At 44.9% G+C, this 18,827-nt stretch overlaps 1 protein-coding gene and 1 pseudogene across 4 annotated transcripts in view; one reads left to right on the top strand and one right to left on the bottom strand.

Moving 5' to 3' along the window:
• Positions 1-18,827, bottom strand: part of FLVCR2 (feline leukemia virus subgroup C cellular receptor family member 2) — a 70,358-nt gene that overhangs the window by 34,312 nt on the left and 17,219 nt on the right. The window contains exon 1 of one of the 4 annotated variants that reach the window (XM_030929807.1): positions 7,485-7,597. The exons of the other annotated variants lie outside the window; for them this stretch is intronic. Coding sequence (XP_030785667.1) covers positions 7,485-7,544 — 60 coding nt within the window. The 5' untranslated portion in view covers positions 7,545-7,597. Of the gene's footprint in view, positions 1-7,484; positions 7,598-18,827 lie in introns of those variants that run through there. 4 annotated transcript variants of the gene reach the window in all.
• Positions 9,923-18,274, top strand: LOC104677629 (annotated as a pseudogene).

The following is an 18,827-nucleotide window of genomic DNA, read 5'->3' as shown; positions in this document are numbered from 1 at the left end:
CAGGCTGGAGTGCAGTGGCACAATCTTGGCTCACTGCAACCTTCGCCTCCTGAGTTCAAGCAATTCTCCCGTCTCAGCCTCCCAAGTAGCTGGAACTACAGGATCATGCCACCATACCTGGTTGATTTTTTACAATTTTTTGTGCAATTGAGGTCTCTCACTATGTTGCCTAGGCTGATCTCAAATGGTCCTCCCATCTCAGCTTCCCAAAATATTGAGATTACAGGCATAAGCCACCGTACCTGGCCTTATGGTATTTTTAAATGAATCTCCCACTTCTTCTCCTTTCTCCTTCAACATTCCTCAGAGACATCATCATATTAATATAGTGGTTAAAGGCTCAGAGTCGGGGGTCAGAAAGATCTCAATTCAAATCTCGGCTCTACCAGTTACTAGAGCTTGACAAGTTAATTGACCTCTCTGTGTGTTTCCTAATCCACAAGAGGAAGAAAATACCATCTAGCTCATCGGGCTGAGGCTCACTCCCTGTCTGCAAGGTTGGCTCTCACACAGCAAGGTGACAGTCAGCAGAGGCCACTGGGACTCCCAAGATGCACTTGGTTTATTTGGGGAAGTCATACAAACCATCATCCTACCCTGGTTCTGCTTCACTTCCTTCTCTGGCTCCATCTGCGTGTCCTTCCTCAATTATCTTAGTCATCTTTGACTCTGCCCTCTTATATGCACTTCATCTCAGATCCTCCCAAACCCTTCTGCAAAGTTCTCCTTGAATCTGCCCTGTCCTGCTTCGGCCCTTTCTGCCTTTCTCCCAGGCAACTGTGATCTCTTCTTGCCCAACCTGCACGATGTACTCAGATCATGGTCCTCGGCATTGCATTGACCCCACCGTCCCCGCTCAAAGACTTTCAAGGTGTCAGTCCTCTTAGAGGAAGGAAGCAGGTCCAAACCCCTCAGCCACTGTCCTTGGCCATTGATTTGGTTTGGCTCTGTGTCCCCACCCAAATCTATCTTGAATTGTAATCCCCATGTGCCAAGGGAGGGGCCTGGTGGGAGGTGATTGGATCACAGGGGCAGTTTCTCCCATGCTATTCTCATGGTAGTGAGTTCTTACAAGACCTGATGGCTATAGAAACGTTTGACAGTTCCCCCTTCACATGCTCTCTCTCTTGCTCTCTTGCCTACCACCATGTAAGATGTGCCTGTTTCCCCTTCCACCATGATTGTAAGTTTCCTGAGGCCTCCCTAGCCATTTGGAACAGTGAATCAATTAAACCTCTTTGCTTTATAAATTACCCAGTCTCAAGCAGTTCTTTATCACAGTGTGAAAACAGACTAATACAGCTGTCTTTGCTAGTTTCAACCTTCCTTTCCAGTCCCTTCTCTCCTGTATCCCTATAAATCCCCTATATTCCAACCAGATTGAACAAGTCATGATTCCAACCTTTCCATCATCTTGTCTATACCTTTATCCCAAGTTATTCCCTTTTTAATCTTTCAGAACCCATCACCATGTGAATTCTCTCACAGAGCTTTCCTTGATGATCCTCACTAGGTGTGATTGCCTTGTCCACCTGAGGAATTATGTGGAAGTGACTTCCACACTCATTGCCCATCCCCACATAGTGCTATGTGCACACCACAAAGCTGGTACTATTTAGGCAAGTCTGCACACTCCAGTCCATAATTCTGTCGCTATAAATACTGCTCTCTACCCCTTGCCCAGCATCATTTAGATGTTTGTTTATACCTACTAGTGAATACCTGATCTAGCAACATGGAGCATAAACAAGGACTCCAAGATCCCAAGTGGAAGAGACTAGGCTAGAGTGAAGGCACTCTGCCAGGCAAGCTACCTTGGGACATGTGGTCAAGGTTTGGCAGGGGGTCTTGGGATTGAGTCTGTAGATGCCCCAGAAAGAAGCAAGGAGAGTCCAAGGTGGCTGCTGGGGCTTCGAGACACTGCAAAACTAAGAACCCAGAGCTTGAGCTTAATCATGAGAATGAGCCCCCAGCACCCAGGAATGCCAGGTGGCTCCAAGGAAAATGCCACGGTAACCGATAATGTCCAGGCAAAAACCACTCATATGACTGTTATTTGTGAAATCTCCAAATCCAAGGCTTCTTTTGAAAAGGTCAACTCGGGATTAAGGAGGTGGCAGGCCTTCAGAGACAAAGACAATCTAAACAACCTCATTGAGTTGGTGGAAAATCACTCATGAAGAGAGTTTATGGATTTAAAGGCTAAGCTAAGATCTCTGAGAACTTCGGGAGTAGGGTCACAGCTGGCCAACTCCAGATTTCCTTAGAGCTCCCACCCCAGTCACAGGGTTTGTCCTGAAAGCTGTGGTTATGCTGGTAGCTTTTCCTGCTTTGACTCCTGGATTCCCTCAGTTCTTTTGGGGAAAGAGGTTAGGGAAATGTAGGAAGCAGCAGCTACTGAAATCAGGATAGCCTACAATCATTGATCCCTAGGGAAGATAATAATAGTGATGAGAGCTGATACAGTGTGCTCAAAGCACTCTATAAATATATATACTCTTTGAATCATTTTATTTTTTAATTGTTAATTTTTGGGGGGCAACACTTCACTCCATAGAATAGAAGGAGTGCTCCCTTAATCTCTATTTTAAAGTGGAGGAAACTGGCATTTAAGTAGCTTGCCCAAGGTCACATAACAGTAAGCGATGAGGCTGAACCTCCAGCTCTGGCCGTCTGTACTAGTTTGTACTCGCATCCATTAGGTAAAGGTGCTGGTCTTAAATGTTATTCAAACCAGGAGGAAGGAGGGAAATATGTACTGAGTGTCTGCTACGTGCTAGACAGCATGCTAAAGGTTTTTTTTACATGATATTTCATCTATGCCCTCACAACTACCCCCCTGAAGTTGGCACCATCATCTCTGGTTTGGGTTTTTTTTTTTTTTTTTTTTTTTTGAGACAAGGTCTTATTCTGTTGCCCAGGCTGGTACAGTGGTACGCTCTCGGCTCACTGAAGCCTTACTTCCCGGGCTCAAGGAATCCTCTCACCTCAGCCTCCCAAGTAGCTGCGGCCACAGATGTGTGCCACCACGCCTGGCTAATTTTTTTTGTATTTTTAGTAGAGACAGGGTTTCACCATGTTGCCCAGGCTGGTGTCAAACTCCTGGGCTCAAACAATTCACCTGCCTCGGCCTCCCAAAGTGCTAGGATTACAGGCATGGGCCACCGCACCTGGCCTCTAGTTTGGTTTTTGCAGATGAGAAAGCCTCTGTAATTTGCCCAAAGTCAAAACAGCTTCTCCTGGCAAAACTGAGATTCAAACCCTTGGCTATCTGATTCCAAAGCCCTCAATGGACAAGTGAATGCCACAGAAGAGTGGCTGCCCTCAAACACCCAACATTCCCAGTATCATATGCTCCATTCTGTAGTTCAAATGTCCCCAAATGTGTAGCTGTTGGAGGAAGCAAGGGTGAGAGGTGTCTCCAGCTACAGTTTGGTTTCTTTGCCACAGTTACACTTTTTGAGTTTCTTGTTCTTACATCATGCTTAGTTTTGTTTCTTTTTGTGTAGTGTGTTGTCTCCCAAACTAGACTGTTAGTACCTTGAGGACAGGGACATTGACTCACATTTGCTCATGTGACCCTTCCCCATACCACGTCTGACACAAGAACAGAGACAGCACTCAGGAAATATTTTCTGAATGAAGAAATGACTCTTAGAACTCTGCAGCTCAAACTTCACTCAAGTCGTTCCAGGCTGCTCTGCAGTAAACAAGTTGGGTACAGTAGCAGTCTGCTGCACTGTAGGAGTTTAACCACCCAAAGCAAGTAGATGCTAGATGAAACGACCCAAGGAAGCCCCCACACAGGGAAGACCTCCCATTTGGGGTGCCCCAAGATTAGGCATGGAGGGGATTGGAATGCAAACCAATCAACTTCTCACCCTCAGACTTACATTCAGTATTTATTGAGCACCTGCTGCATACTAAGCACCCTACTCAGAAGGGAGGAGAAAGATGCAAGACAAGGAGCTCACTCTCACCCAATTTACAATGTAATATACCTTGATCTTGACCTACTGCTTTGGTGTTGGGTTTCCTCCTCATCTTGGTTGAGGGTGCAAGTTAGCTGAAGAGCAGAGATACCCTAGGCTGTAAACAGAGAAGTTGCTAAGTTTAGGGGAAGAAAATGAGTTTTACAAGGAAAGTTTTCTGATTAAAGAAAAAAAAAAGGAACACTGACAAAGGCCTTATTTTATTTTTTTAGCTAAGCCCAGTATTTATGCTTGTTTTCCATCATCATCAACTCAGAAGCTTCCTGGCACACACACTCTCCTTTTAAGAGCTGGGTGTTCCCCTTGAAGTTGTCCTCATGGTGAACTCCACAAAGGGCCAGCCTAGGTCTACTTTGGGTGGAGAAGTGAAGAATCCACTGCCTTTTCTTTCAGTGGCAGAAAAAATCACTGTTGCTACAATACACTAATGTCCCTCTAGCTGACTGTGCTGACAGCCAGTGGTCACAGAACTTCCCCATGACTCAGCTAGGAAGGAGGAAAAATGAGTGGGTGTCTTTCAAACCACCCGGCCAGCTGAGATCACATCAGATCACATCATGCAAATCTTACTCCAAAGTTTTCACATTTGAAGTAGGCGATGTGCAAAGCGCCAATCAAATGCTTTGGCACTGACTGCCCACCGACTCTGTCCCAGACACCAGCAATCAACAGCCAACAGAGGGATTCTACGGTCTTGTGCATTCCCTCAACACTAACCCTCCTCCTATCGCCCCAACTCAAACGTGCCACACCCTGACCTTTGACAGATAAAACAGCCCAAAGGAGAATAATTGTCTCCTTTGTCTGCAAGGCAACGTGTTGTCATTCCTAAAAGGGGTGCTCATGTGACGATCAATGTTTCTAATCCTCCCATGTTTCCTTCTAAATCTGAACAGACTTTCTGGTAATAGCTCTCCTATTCTGATTTTTTTCAGGGGTGAAACCCTGCCAATTACTTGCTGGCAGGCCCTGGAAGAGTTGCTGCTTCATGGACTGCCATGGGCAAAACCCAGTTCCTCTGGAGCATGCACTTAAAGAAATAGATAGGATGGGACCCATGTAGCTTTTTCCGAAGAAGCCAACTTCATAAGTTAACTAATCCTGCCTCAGGATCCCAGACAGACAGCTGGAAAGAAAAAGAAATCTAAAGCTTACACCAAGGAAACTATTAGTCACTCACATCTATAACCCCCTGAGAGAGAGAAAGAGAGAGATTGCAGCACAATTAGATCTGGCCCTGTTATTTAGGGAGTTACTCAGGGACCTGCTTACCTAAAAACATCTCCTAATATCCTGCTCTAAAGTCACTTGCCATCCTAATTGGGCTGACATTTGCACCATTAGCCACTCTGCTGTGACTGGCTTATAGTCTAATCTCTCTTCCCTTCAACCTGAACTCTACAAGAACAGAAGGTTATTGCCAACAGGGACCTTCCCTTTCCCGTTCATTGCTGCATCCCCAGTTGTGAAAATGTTCGTTGTTTGGCACAGAGTAGATGCTCAATAATACTTGTTCAATAAATAAAATAAAGGCTATGGTGCATTGTCTTAAAAAAAAAAAAAAAAAAAAAAAAGACAGGCCAAGGGGAGGAGAGCCTTCTTTACTGGCTTTCATTTGTCACATTGCTTGCTGTCAACTGGAAAGACATAGGGAAGCTGGCTGGAAGGGGTGCAATTCAGGACAAGCAGAATTCAAGGAACTTGTAGAACAAAGACAAAGATGGGATGACCAGGTGATTGTGTGGGTTATTTGCAAAGGACAGAGATCTGGTCCAGGATGGGGGCACACCAATAAAGGACAAGGCTTTTGGTGGGGTAGCATGAGAATACAGGGGTAGCCATACCTAGAGGGAAGACAATGAGGAACCTTCCTCCCTAAGGAGAGATAGAAGAATTCTGGAGAGAGAAACGTCGAAGGGAAACTGCAACATCTTCCTAAGGGTTCTAACATCTTCACCAGGGCTCTCCAAGCCCTACTGATCACCATTTGTTACCACTGATCACTGCCACTTGCTAACTGTGAGGGGCTATGAGAAAACTTGGTAGGGCCAGGACCACCATGCCCTTAGGATAAAGCTTCTCACTCCCAGGCCTATCTCCTGAGGGTGGGGACGAATCAGTTCTGTGCTATGCCACCATAGCCATTTTCCTACACTGAAGAGAAGAACCATCCTAGGCACCTACAGACTCAAACGTTGCATCTTGCCACTTTTTGGCAAACGGCACTTCTCTAGCAAGCTGTCAGTTTCCTGGAATCAAAAAGAACCAGAATGCTCCACAGGATTCCTGGAGCTGCCAAACAGCTCAGCTCAAGAGGATCAAATCAGCAAGTGCAGCTTCCTTTCTTTGCCGATGAGAGGAATGCTTTGGAACTGAGAAGCTCTGAAAGAGGCTCCTACAGTAAGGATGATGGAGCTTATCCTGAACCATGAGCTGGTGTAAAGGCAGGAGTGCTGAGCCCTCTACATGGAGGGCATGGCCCCCAATCCAGGCAGGACATGATGTGTGTCTAGAGAAGCTCTTTTTATTCTACTGTCAAAGGGCAAGTCCAGAGTATTTTTTAATTTTTTAGATGAGGTCTCACACTGTTGCCCATGCTGGAGTGCAGTGCTGCAATTACTGCTCATTGTAATGTCAAACTCCTGGGCTCAAGTGATTCTCTCTAGCTCCCAAGTAGCTAGAACTACAGGCATGTGCCACCACACCCAACCAACTTTTTAACTGCTTTTGTAGAGATGGAGTCTCACTATGTTGCAAAGGGCTGGACTTAAACTCCCGGCATCAGGTGATTCTCCCACCTCAACCTCCCTAAATGCCAGGATTGCAGGTGGGAACCACCACATCCAGCCTTTTTTTTTTAAGTTCAAGAAAGGGCACTAAAAGTCAACACTGGCAAAATATTTCACCATTTTCAAGGCACCTACACATCCAACATTTGAGGCTATTACCAGACCCTCAGAACCACCCAGTGAGATCAAGAGCAGGATGCCCAAAGTCCAGATGAGGAAACAGAGTCCTGTCAGGGCCAAACTATCTTCTCCACTTCATAACTGAGTGGAAGCAACTTGAAGTCACAGAGCTAATCATCAACATTGAGACTTCTGAGGTTCCATTCCCAGCCCTGCTCTCTTCCCATGGAATCTTGCTGAGTCTCAAAAAAGCACCAAGCAGCATCATATCCCCAGAAGACATGGTCTGAGACTCAGGATGATCCAGAAACACTTCTGGTTTGGAGCCAGCCAATTCGTGAATCACTGTTTGCTTAAATAAACTCTTTAAAAAAAATTAATTGCACCTCAGTTTACCTTTTTTAACACTAGAATGTCGTAGAACATGAGTTTGGTAGAGAGGGAAAACATAGATGTGGATTCAGTAAATGTTTACAGAGGGGTTACTTGGTTCTAGGAGCTGTTTCACATAGACGTTGCCTCATTAGCTGTCATGGCAACCCTGTGAGGCAGGCATTCTTGCTGTAGAAAACAAAGCTGATACCCAAAGAGGAGAGGTGTCCTGCTGGAGGCCCCAAATATGGCTGCTGGGTCCAGCTTCCATGGCTTCTATACCAGGAGTGTTCAAACTTCAGTGGGCATCAGAATCCCTGGAAGGAGAATCAAAAATACATATTCCTGGGTCCCAACCCAGAGGAGCGAATTCCTTGGGTCTGCTCTGGTGCCCAGGAATTTGCTTTTTATTTTTTTTAATTTTATTTTTTCTTGAGACAGGGTCTCACTCTGTCCCTCAGGCTGGAGTGAGGTGGCATGATCTTGGCTCACTGCAACCTCCACCTCCTGGGCTCAGGTGATCCTGCCACCTCAGTCTTCCGAGTAGCTAGTACTACAGGCATGCACCACCATGCCTAGCTAATTTTTTGTATTTTTTGTAAAGATGGGGTTTTTCCATGTTGCCCAGGCTGGTTTCCAACTCCTGGACTCAAGCAATCCTCCTGCCTTGGCCTCCCAAAGGGCTGGGATTATAGGCGTGAGTCCCTGAGTTTGCATTTTTGATGAACACCCAGGTGGTTCTGGTGCTAGAGACGCCATGGATCACACTTTAGAAACAATTGATCTCCACCACGCTAAGGAAGGAAATCAAGAGAATTCTCAGCTGCTGGCTTCCCCTACGTGTCCTAGGCAGACATGGTGGGAGAGAGGTGTGTTCCTGTGTAGCTTCTCAGCAGAGAAGGAATGAATCCCTGGGTGTGCTCAAATGGGTGTCTCCACAAACCTGTCCAGCACCCAACAGGAAGCCCGGGATAAAAGTCTAAGGAGGCCTGAATTGCTCAAAAGGCAGCTACTACCCCAAAAAAACAGCCCAGAGAATGAACCCTGCTTTAACATGGATGCCTCATCAAGGTGGTGGATCCCGTCTGTAATCCCAGCACTTTGGGAGACAGAGAAGGGCAGATCACTTGAGCCCAGAAGTTCAAGACCAGCCTGGGCAACGTGGCAAAACCCCATCTCTACAAAAAAATACAAAAATTGGCCAGGCGTGGTGGCATAAGCCTGTAGTCCCAGTCACTGGAAAGGCTGAGGTGAGGTGGGAGGATCACCTGAGCCTGGGGAGGCTGAGGCTACAGTGAGCCATGATCATGCCACTGCACTCCAGCCCGGGCAACAGAGTGAGACGCTGTTTCAAAAAACAAAACAAAAAAACCCATGGATGCCTCATGCCTGCTCACCAACTGTGTTTACCAATAGATGGACACAGCAAATAGACTTGCATACAGCTACCTCTAGAGCCACCAAAGGAGACCCAGCCATGTCAACCCAGTCATTGTGTGCAGAAATCAGGAATTTCCAGGGGAGAGAAGAAGAAGAAAAGGAGAAAAACAAGCTTGCTCCAGCTTCTGTGTCCCTCTCTTTGGGAGCCGGCGAGGCTATGCAATCCAAAACAGCCTCCTGGAACTAAAAAGGACTTGTGTTCAACTCCTCTCTGGAGAAGCAATCGGAGGGGAGCCAAAGCAAACACTGCTCCCTCCTGAGGCTCTGGACACAAGGCTGAACCCAAAGAAGTTGGGAAGGAAGTAAGATCTATCCTCACCTCCTATCTCTCGCTTCTACAAACACAGATGGTGCTGCTGTTATCCGCCCTCATGCTGGGTCAAGGCTGAGTCTTGAATTGTGTTGGGGTGAGAGGCTGAGCTCAAGTTTTTGCACAGCATGAAAAAGGAAAGATGCCTGTAATCAAGTCAGAAAGTAGAAGTGTCTGGCTGGGCTTACAGAGTGCCCTCCCACCTATGAATGACTCACCAAAGAAAAAGGCCCTTAGCTCTGTAGAATTGAGGGAGGGGAGATATTCTATTGGGTTAACTTGGGAATGGTGCTAGGTAGAAGTCAGGAGGTCAAGAAAGAAAGAAGAGGAAACACCAGATATCACCTTAACCCTATGGTGGTTGCTGTTGTTTTAATCATCCTTGATAGCACTCCACCCTACATCCTGCAATCCACACAGGGCTGTTTGATGTTGAGACTTGGGGGGAGTTCAAGTCAAGGGAAGGACATCCTGTTAACAGCATTGTTGGAAAAAGATCAAGAACTAGGAGATGGAAAATAGCTGTGAACACCTGATAAGCCTGGGCACCCCCCGCCCCCCTCATCCCCGCCCGTTTCCTTCAGTCTGAGGTTTGTGAGACTAAAGTCTCGTGCACAGGCATAGGGGTTGACCCAGTGAGTATCTCTGTCACCCCAGAGTCTCCAAAGTCATCACCGCACTCTGGGAATATTACACCAATTTCCTGCGCCCGTATTGCTTTTAGTTTAAGTAGCTCTCAAAAGGGACAAGTCCCCATCAGGATACTACTGGGATACTTCCTGGAATGGCCCAGCCTCCCCTATGTACCAACTCCTGGTCACTTCACTCATTAAGAATCAGCTCAACCTTCACCTTAAGGAAGCTGCCCTGCTTGTCCACAGTGCACCCACACTGGGGCAATGTCCGGTAATATTAGGAGAGGCCTCTCTTTCTAGATCCAGAGCCAACAGAAGACAGAGGTGATTACTTTTATTGATAATGGTACTGAGAACATCTGTTCTTTATTTAGTACTTTTTTTTTTTTTAAGTAGAGGCAGGGATCTTACTATGTTGCCCAGGCTGGTCTTGAACTCCTAGACTTAAGCAATCCTCCCTCTTGGCCTCACATGTGCCATCACAGCTGATCTCACTTAGCACTTCTTATCTGAGAAACTATTACCTAAATGCTATCCACATATTGTCTCATTTAATCCTTTCCTGTAGCTTCTGCAGTAGCCAGTATGAATGCTATTTTACCAAAGAAGCCCAAACCTATGAAAGTTATGAGACTTGTCAAAGGGTACACAGCAGATCTAGCGACAGTATTCTTAATACCCTCGGCCTGGCACAGTCCAAGGCACACAGTAAGGATTCAGTAGCTTTTTCCACATAAGGAATAAGAACAAGTCACATCAAGAAGACAACCAGGCATGAGAATCTTGTCCAACCACCTGAACTCTCAGTTAACTGACTGGTCATCTTAATTTCTTTCAGGAAGTGAAAACCTGTTAATTTGCCCATCCATCTGCAAGCAGCTGTTATGCCCAGGGCCTTGCTCTGAGACACAGGACAGATGTGTCATGAAACAGGAAATTTTCCTTGACCCCTTTGTGGGCTTTGTGACGGGGTGCCTCACTTAGCCCTCAGCTCTCAACCCCTAGAGGAAGAGGGAGCACCCAGGCAAGCGGGTATAGGAGCTGGAGTGGTTGCTTTTGGGCACCAGCAGGAGAAAAACTCCATGCAGGTCCTGCGGCAGCATCTAGGGGGAGTACCTATGAACCCCGAAGCTCCAGAGCGTGTTTGTTACACTGTGCTCCTTTAGCTTAAGTGTTTAACAGTTCAGTGGACCCTCTGCCTTTTCATGAGGGCAGAGAGCCAGTGTGACAGCTTTCTGTATCCTGAGCTCTTGCCTGGCATCCAGGAAAAAATCAGATGGCACACATGAATTGAAGGATAGTAAATGCAGAGGATTTTATTGCCAATAGAAGTGGCTCTCAGTGGGAAGGGGAGCTGGAAAGCAGATGGAGTGGGAAGGTGTTCTTCCCCTGAGGTCTGGCTGTCCCTGGCTGGACTCTTCTCTGAAGTCCTGCTGTCCAGCCATCCCTCTAAAGTAAAGCTGCTTCTCTCTGATGTCTGACTACTTCTTCTCCCCTTCTCTGCTCTCTGTCAGTGGAGATTGGGGGTTTTAAAGGTACAGGATGGGGGTTGGCCAGGGATGGTTTTGGAAAAGGCAACATTCCAGCAGGCAAACCGGGATGTAAAGTCTCACTTTGGGCTGCGACTTCAGGCTTGAGGGTGGGGCCCTCGCCAGGGATCCCACCCTTTTCTGCCTGGAATTTCTCTGCCTCCTGTCCCTATCATCAGCCCATGCCTGGCCCTCTGGGAAGTTTCCCACTTAGTAGGAAGAAGATGTGGAAATGGAGGGGAGGTGGACAAGAGGAAGGATAAGGAAGAAGGAGAAATAGACAAACCACCAGAAAACAAAGGCCAGTGGTGGAACAGACGCAGCAAGTACACAGGCTTGGGAATGCATTCTTTAGAGCATAAAGGCTGATGTGGATGATGGCAGCAGGGGAGCAGGGATTCCAGCTAGAAGGGAACACCTCAAAAGCAGAGTATCTTTTGTTCTCTTGATGGTGGTTAAATATACACAATTGTTGATTTTTAAGCAATTTTTAGCTGTATAGTTCAGTAGCGCTAAGTACGTTCATACTACTGTGCAACTATCACCTCCATCCATTTCCGGAACTTTTTTCATCTTCCCAATCTGAAACTCTACCCATTAAACAGTAACTCCCCATTCTCTCCTTCCCTCAGCTTCTGACAATCACCATTCTACTTTCTGTTTCTATTAATTTGACTACTCCAGGTAACTGTGGTGTAATAAAAATATTATTTGGTCTTTGTCCTCTGTTCTTGGTATAGAGCTACAGAAATTCTTGGAATTTCCTGAGTGATAGGAATATCTCATCATTTCCTAAGGGGCCCCTTTCCAAGACACCAATGTTTATGCTAATGAGGTGACGTAGGTAGTGCTCCTAGATAGCCTCAGGAGGGGGCTGATCACCAGAAAGACCAGAGATTAGAACTTGGAAATGTACAACCCCATCCCTTTACCCACTCCAGGGAGTTTATGCTAATGAGGCAACATAGGTAGCGCTCCTAGGTAGCCTCAGGAGGGGGCTGGTCACCAGAAAGATCATGGATTAGAACTTGGAAATGTACAATCCCATCCCCCTGCCCACTCCAGGGAGGGGAGGGGAGGGGAGGGGAGGGGGCTAGAGACTGTGCTGGATAAAATCTCTTGAACAGTAGAGTTTCAGAGAGCTTCTGGTTGGTGAGCATATCCAGGTGCTGAGAGGGTGGAAGGATAGGGCTTGGAAGCTCCACAGCCCCCCATCACCATTTCCTGCCCTATGCATCTCTTCCATTTGGCTGTTCCTGAGTTGTATCCTTTAAAATAAATGAGGAAATGTGAGTGAAGTGTATAATAAACTAGGAAATGTGAGTCAAGTGTTTTCCTGAGTTCTGTGAGCTGTTATAGCAAATCAAACCTGAAGAGGAGTCATGGGAACCCCCAATTCACAGCTGGTTGGCCAGAAGTTTTTCTACATTTCACTGCATATAACATATATGTATATATTTCATTGTACCTGTATATACATACAAACACATACACACCACATTTTATTTATTCATCTGGAAGCACAGACACTTGGGTTGGTTCCATGTTTTAGCTATTGTGAATAAGGCTGCTATAAACATGAGTATACAAATATCTGTTCAAGTTCCTGCTTTCAATTTTTTTACCTAGAAGTGGAATTGCTGGATCACACGGTAATTTTATTTTTAATTTTTTTGAGGTGCTTCCATGTTGTTTTCATAGCAGTTGCACCATTTTACATTCCCACCAGCAATGCAAAAGAGTTCCAATGTCTTCACATCCTTACCAACACTTTTGTTTTTAAATAATAGCCATCCTAAATAGGTGTGAAGTGGTATCTGACAGTGGTTTTGATTTGTATTTCCCTAATGTTGAGCATCTTTTTAGGTGCTATGACCATTTGTACATTTGTTAGCTCATTTTTAAATTGGATTTTTTTTTTGCGGTTGAGTTGTAAGAGTTCTTTACACATTCTAGAAATTAATTCCTTATCAGATACATGATTTGCAAATATTTTCTCCCAAATATGGGTGACTTTTTTAGTCTGTTAATAGCATCTTTTGATGCATCAGCGTTTTACACTGATGTAGTTTAATGTTTTCTTTTCTTATAGTACCTCTGTTTTTGGTATCAGACCCAAGTAATCTTTGCCAGAACATTATAAAGCATTTCCCCTGTTTCTTTCTAAGAGTCTTATGGTTTTAGCTTTTATGTTTAAGTCTTTGATCCACTTTTGAGTTAATTTTTGTATATAGTATAATGATGTTACTGGAAAGGGGTTCCAATACAGATCTCGATAGAGGTTTCTTGGATCTTACACAAGAAAGAATTTGGGGGAAGTCCATAAAGTGAAAGCAACTTTATTAAGAAAGTAAAGGAATAAAGAATGGCTACTCCATAGGCAGAGCAGTGGCATGGACTGCTCAGCTGCTTATATTTATTGTTACTTCTTGATTATATGCTAAACAAGATGTGGATTATTCATGAATTTTCTGGGAAAGGGGCGGGCAATTCCAGGAACTAAGGATTTCTTTCCTTTTTAGGCCACATAAGGTAACTTCCTGATTTGCTACGGCATTTGTAAACTGTCATGGTGCTGGTGGGAGTGTCTTTTAACAGGCTAATGCATTATAATTAGCGTATAATGAGCAGTGAGGATGACCAGAGGTCAGTTTCATCACCGTTTTCGCTTTCGTGGTTTTGGCTGGCCTCTTTATTGCATCCTTTTATCAGCAAGGTCTTTGTGACCCGTACTTTGTGCCAACCTCCTATCTCATCCTGTAACTTAGAATGCCTAACCTCCTGGGAATGCAGCCCAGCAGCTGTCAGCCTCATTTTACCCAGCCCCTATTCAAGATGGAGTCGCTCTTGTGCAAACGTCTCTGACAACGCAAGGGTCTAATTTCATATGGTTATCCAGTTTTCCCAGCACCCTTTATTGAAAAGGCTGTCTTCTCCTCATTGAATGGTCTTGACACCCTTGTTGAAAATCATTTGACCATATACCCAAGGGTTGATATCTGGACTCTCTTCTCTATTTCATTGGTCTGTATACCTGTCTTTATGCCAAATACAACATTGTCTTCATTACTGTAGCTTTGTAGTAAGTTCTGAAATCAGAAAGTGTGAGATCTCCGATGCTGTTCTTTTTCGAGATTGTTGTGGCTATTCAGGGTTCCCTGAAATTCCATATGAATTTTAGGGTAAGGATTTTTCTATTTCTATGAAAACAATTACTGGGATTTTGACAGGGATTACATTAAATCTATATATCGCTTTAGGTAGCTTTGACATCTTAACATGAAGTCTTCCAACCCATAAACACAGGAAGTCTTTCCATTTATTTATACTTTATTTAATTTCTTTCAGCAACATTTTGTAGTTTCCAATACACTTGACTTTTATATCCTTGGTTTATTCCTAAGTATTTTATTTTTTAATGCTATTGTAAATGGAATTGTTTCTTAATTTTTTGGGAGGGGTGTTGTACATTGTCAGTGCATAAAAATGAAGTTGAGTTAAAGCAGGTTAAAATGTTGCAAATTCCATGTATTCATTTTGCAGAGGAGAACTGAGGACTGGATGCACAGCATGAGGGAGGAAATGGGGCAAAGGTGAGTTTAAAAGCCATGAAATTTCCTATGGCTTTGAATGTGTCTTTTTCTTGGTTGGGTGGGCTTGGTTGCTATAGATCTTTGACTTCCAAAGCTTCCCAAAAGAAGTTATTTTAGCCACTTCCTAGTTAACATTTCTGTGGGAAAATGAGGGCCTGTAGCTTTCTACACCATCTTGCTGACATTCCTCTCCACTGCCTAAGTCTTAGACCCAAAGGGTATATCCCAAGGAGATAGTATGGAGCCAGAGTGGTCAGAGCAGAGCCAAGGCTGGCAGGTAACAAGAGACAGGTTAAATAGGAAAAGGCGGGGAGTGGAGGTCTGGAAATTGGAAACCAAAGACTTAGACTTAAGTCCGTGAAATTAACAAGCAACTGTAACAATGCCTGGCAAGGCAACAAAGCCAAGCCATGCCCTGAGTGATAGCTCACGCCTGTAATCCCAGCCCTGTAGGAGGCAGAGGCAGGAGGATTGCTTGAGGCCAGGAGTTCAAGACCAGCCTGGGCAAAATAGTAAGACCCAGATTCTACAAAAAATAAAATAACTAGCCAGGCATGGTGGCACACACCTATAGTTCCAGCTACTCTGTATGCTGAGGCAAGGATCACTTAAGCCCAGGAGTTCGAGGCTGCAGTGAGCTGAGATTGTGCCACTGCATTCAAGCCTGAGCAACAGAGCAAGACTCTGTCTCTGAAGAAAAATCAGTTTTCTAAAGAAAAATCATTTTCAAGATTAGGTTATATAGAAAAAAATATAAAAAGCCAAGGCAGAAGCCAGGCCAGGCCAATCTGAGCTTCTTCCAGTGCACTGGATGGAATGTCAAAGAACCCAAAGGATATGGAGCATATGCATGGTTTCAGCTCATATCCCATTAGGGCTCCTCAACTCCCCAACCCTAAGGTCTTCAGGAACTTTTTCAGTACCTTAGGTGAATCAAAATTATGAGCCCCAGCCCAGCCTCTGCCCTCAATCTGAAGGGTGAGTGGCCCAAGCTCCCACTACTTCCCACTGAACCCAACATACAGCAAACATATCATAAATCAACCCTGACCAGCTGGGTGCAGTGGCTCACACCTGTAATCCCAGCACTGTGGGAGGCCAAGGTGGGAAAATCACTTGAGGTCAGGAGTTCGAGACCAGCCTAGGCAACAAAGCAAGACCTCATCTCTACAAAAAAAGAAAAAGAAAAAAAAATCAGCCCTGACAAGAATATGGCTCCAAGCAGGCAGTCTCTTCCCATGCATGCTGCTCTTTCCTCCTGGTGGTTTCAAAAAGTATCCGATTATGAGCCTCATTTGGGAGGCCAGTTGAAGATATATAATGCTGGCTGGGTGTGGTGGCTCACGCCTGCAATCCCAGCACTTTGGGATGCTGAGACGGGCAGATCACCTGAGGTCACGAGTTCGAGACCAGCCTGGCCAACACAGTGAAACCCTGTGTCTACTAAAACTACAAAAATTAGCCAGACGTGGTGGTGGGCACCTGTAATCCCAGCAACTCAGGAAGTTGAGGCATGAGAATCACTTGAACTTGGGAAGTGGAGGTTGCAGTGAGCCGAGATTGCTCCACTGCACTCCAGCCTGGGCGGCAGAGTGAGACTCTATCTCAAAAAAAAAAAAAAAAAAAGAACACCAAATGCTGGGCCCCTCTCCTAGATAGTTTGGTTAAGAAAGTCTGTGTGGGTCCCCAGACCTCTGTATTTTCATTTAGCCCCACGGATAAGGCAAATCACCAACCACTTTTGGAAGTTCTGGGCTAATCCCCCAAGCTGAGTCACTAGCCTCTGACATTGTTTCCACCTGCCCACATGTTTGGTGAGAGTTTTTCGAGGAAGGAGAAGGCAGAACTGAAATTCAGTTCCATGCAACCTTTCCCAGAAGTCTCAAACTGGCTTCTTCTTTTTTTTTTTTTTTTTTTTTTTTTTTTTTTTGAGATGGGTCTTGCACTGTAGTTCAGATTGGAGTGCAGTGGCATAATCGCAGCCCACTGCAGCCTCAATCTCCTGAGCTCAAGCAATCCTCCCACCTCAGCCTCCTGAGTAGCTAGGACTGCAGGTGAGCTCCACCAAGCCCAGCTAATTTCATATTTTTTGTGGAGATGGGGTCTCACTATGTTGCCCAGGTTGGTCTCAAACTCCTGGGCTCAAGCAGTCCTCCTGCCTCAGCCTCCCAAAGTACTGGGATTGCAGACATATGCCACCATGCCTGACCTTCAAACTGGCAATTTAATCTGATGCAGTTTTAAGACATAAAATACATTTTTAAAAAATGAAATGCATTAGTTACCAGTACTTAAAAAACAGATTTCATAAGCCAGATACAGAAGGACAAGTATGATTCCACTTTTACGAGGATCCTAGAATAGGCAAATGTTTAGGAACAGAAAGTAGAATAGAGGTAACCAGGGGATGTGGGAGTGGGGCGGGGGGGGCAAAGGAGGAGTTATTGCTTAATGAGTACAGAGGTTTTATTGACGACGATGAAAAAGTTTTGGGTATAAATAGTGGTAATGGTTACACAACACTGCAAATGCATATAATGTCACTGAACTGTACACTTATGAATGGTTAAAATGGTAAATATTATTTTTAGTTTATCATGATTACAAAATACAAGTTTCACATAAAAATCTGGATTTCTGATTTCTCTTCAAAGAAAAAAAAATGAAGATCTGACACCACCGAGTCATGCTTTGTATATATCAATGATTGGTGGGAGCTGAAGCAACTGCTGCCTTTAGATAGGATGCATTGGGACCCCACCACACTCCAACGTCACTTTTACTAGCCCTGCTTCAGCATTTTTATGGCCTGGATGGCCCCCATAACCATTTCAGAGGGTGGTCCCAGACCTACCCCGTCTACCTTCAGTTACTGCTAGCCTTGTTCTCTGCTCCCAGCCCTTGTCTACTCTCCTCCAATGCACAATAGGAGGCTAGAAAGTAGACAGTCATGCTTTTCCTCCCTGGCTGAGGATAGACCACCATCATGAACGGTACATAACTATTGGCACTAGAAAGTTCATGACCAACTGACAACTTCAGAGGAAACAAATGGTCATGGATATCCTTCACCCCGGGAAGGCAACAGTTGCCTAAGACAGAAATTCGGAAAAACTAGCCAAAGTGTACAAGACCACACCAGATGTCATCTTTGTATTTGGATTCAAAACTCATTTTGATGGTGGCAAGACAACTGGCTTTGGCATGATTTATGATTCCCCAGATTATGCAAAGAAAAATGAACCCAAACATAGACTGGCAAGACATGGCCCGTATGAGAAGAAAAAGACCTCAAGAAAGCAGTGAGAGGAACGCAAGAACAGAATGAGGAAAGTCAGGGCGACTGCAAAGGCCAATGTTGGTGCTGGCAAAAAGCTGGAGTAAAGGTGCTGCAATGGTGTTATCTGTGGCCATTGTGGATTCTTCACGAGAAGATTAATAAACTAAAAACTTCCATGTGAAAAAAACAAAAACACACAAAAAGTAGACAGTCATGTGAGCAAGCACTCTGTGTGCTGTCAGTAGCTATAACAATCAACAGAAGTGAACGAAAGGGTTTCACTTTACCTCTGCAAACTTCCCTCAGACCTTGAAAGACCTCTGACATTATGAGATCCAAAATGACAACGCTGGACTGCAACATACCCAAGTGGCCATGACTTTGGAACAAGACTAGGCTGACCACACACTTTATGACTGTGACTCCCAAGTCAGCGTCAGAAACTCTCAGCCTCTCTGGGTGATACCATATGATCAGCCAGTCCAGCAAACACAACCTCCTCAAGGCTGGAGTCACTTTCTAGAGCCCTTCTTTATCTGCTAGAATCTGATTTCCACTGCTGAAATACTATCATTGTTCTAGACCTGGACTATCCAGCTGGTTATGTTTATCCAACTAGTTAACCTAGGGGCCATTGCTTACTGGGAAACATGGCCATCTATAAGTATAAAATATACATCAGTTTCCAAAGACTTAATAATGAATGTAAAATAGCACATTACTAGCTTTATTATATTGACAACTTGTTGAGATAATATTTTGGATAC

This window comes from Rhinopithecus roxellana, chromosome 5 (assembly GCF_007565055.1).
Source record: "Rhinopithecus roxellana isolate Shanxi Qingling chromosome 5, ASM756505v1, whole genome shotgun sequence".
Classification (NCBI taxonomy): Eukaryota; Metazoa; Chordata; class Mammalia; order Primates; family Cercopithecidae; genus Rhinopithecus; species Rhinopithecus roxellana.
The sequence above is the reverse complement of the archived record's forward strand: the minus strand, read 5'-3'. Positions and strand labels throughout refer to the sequence as shown.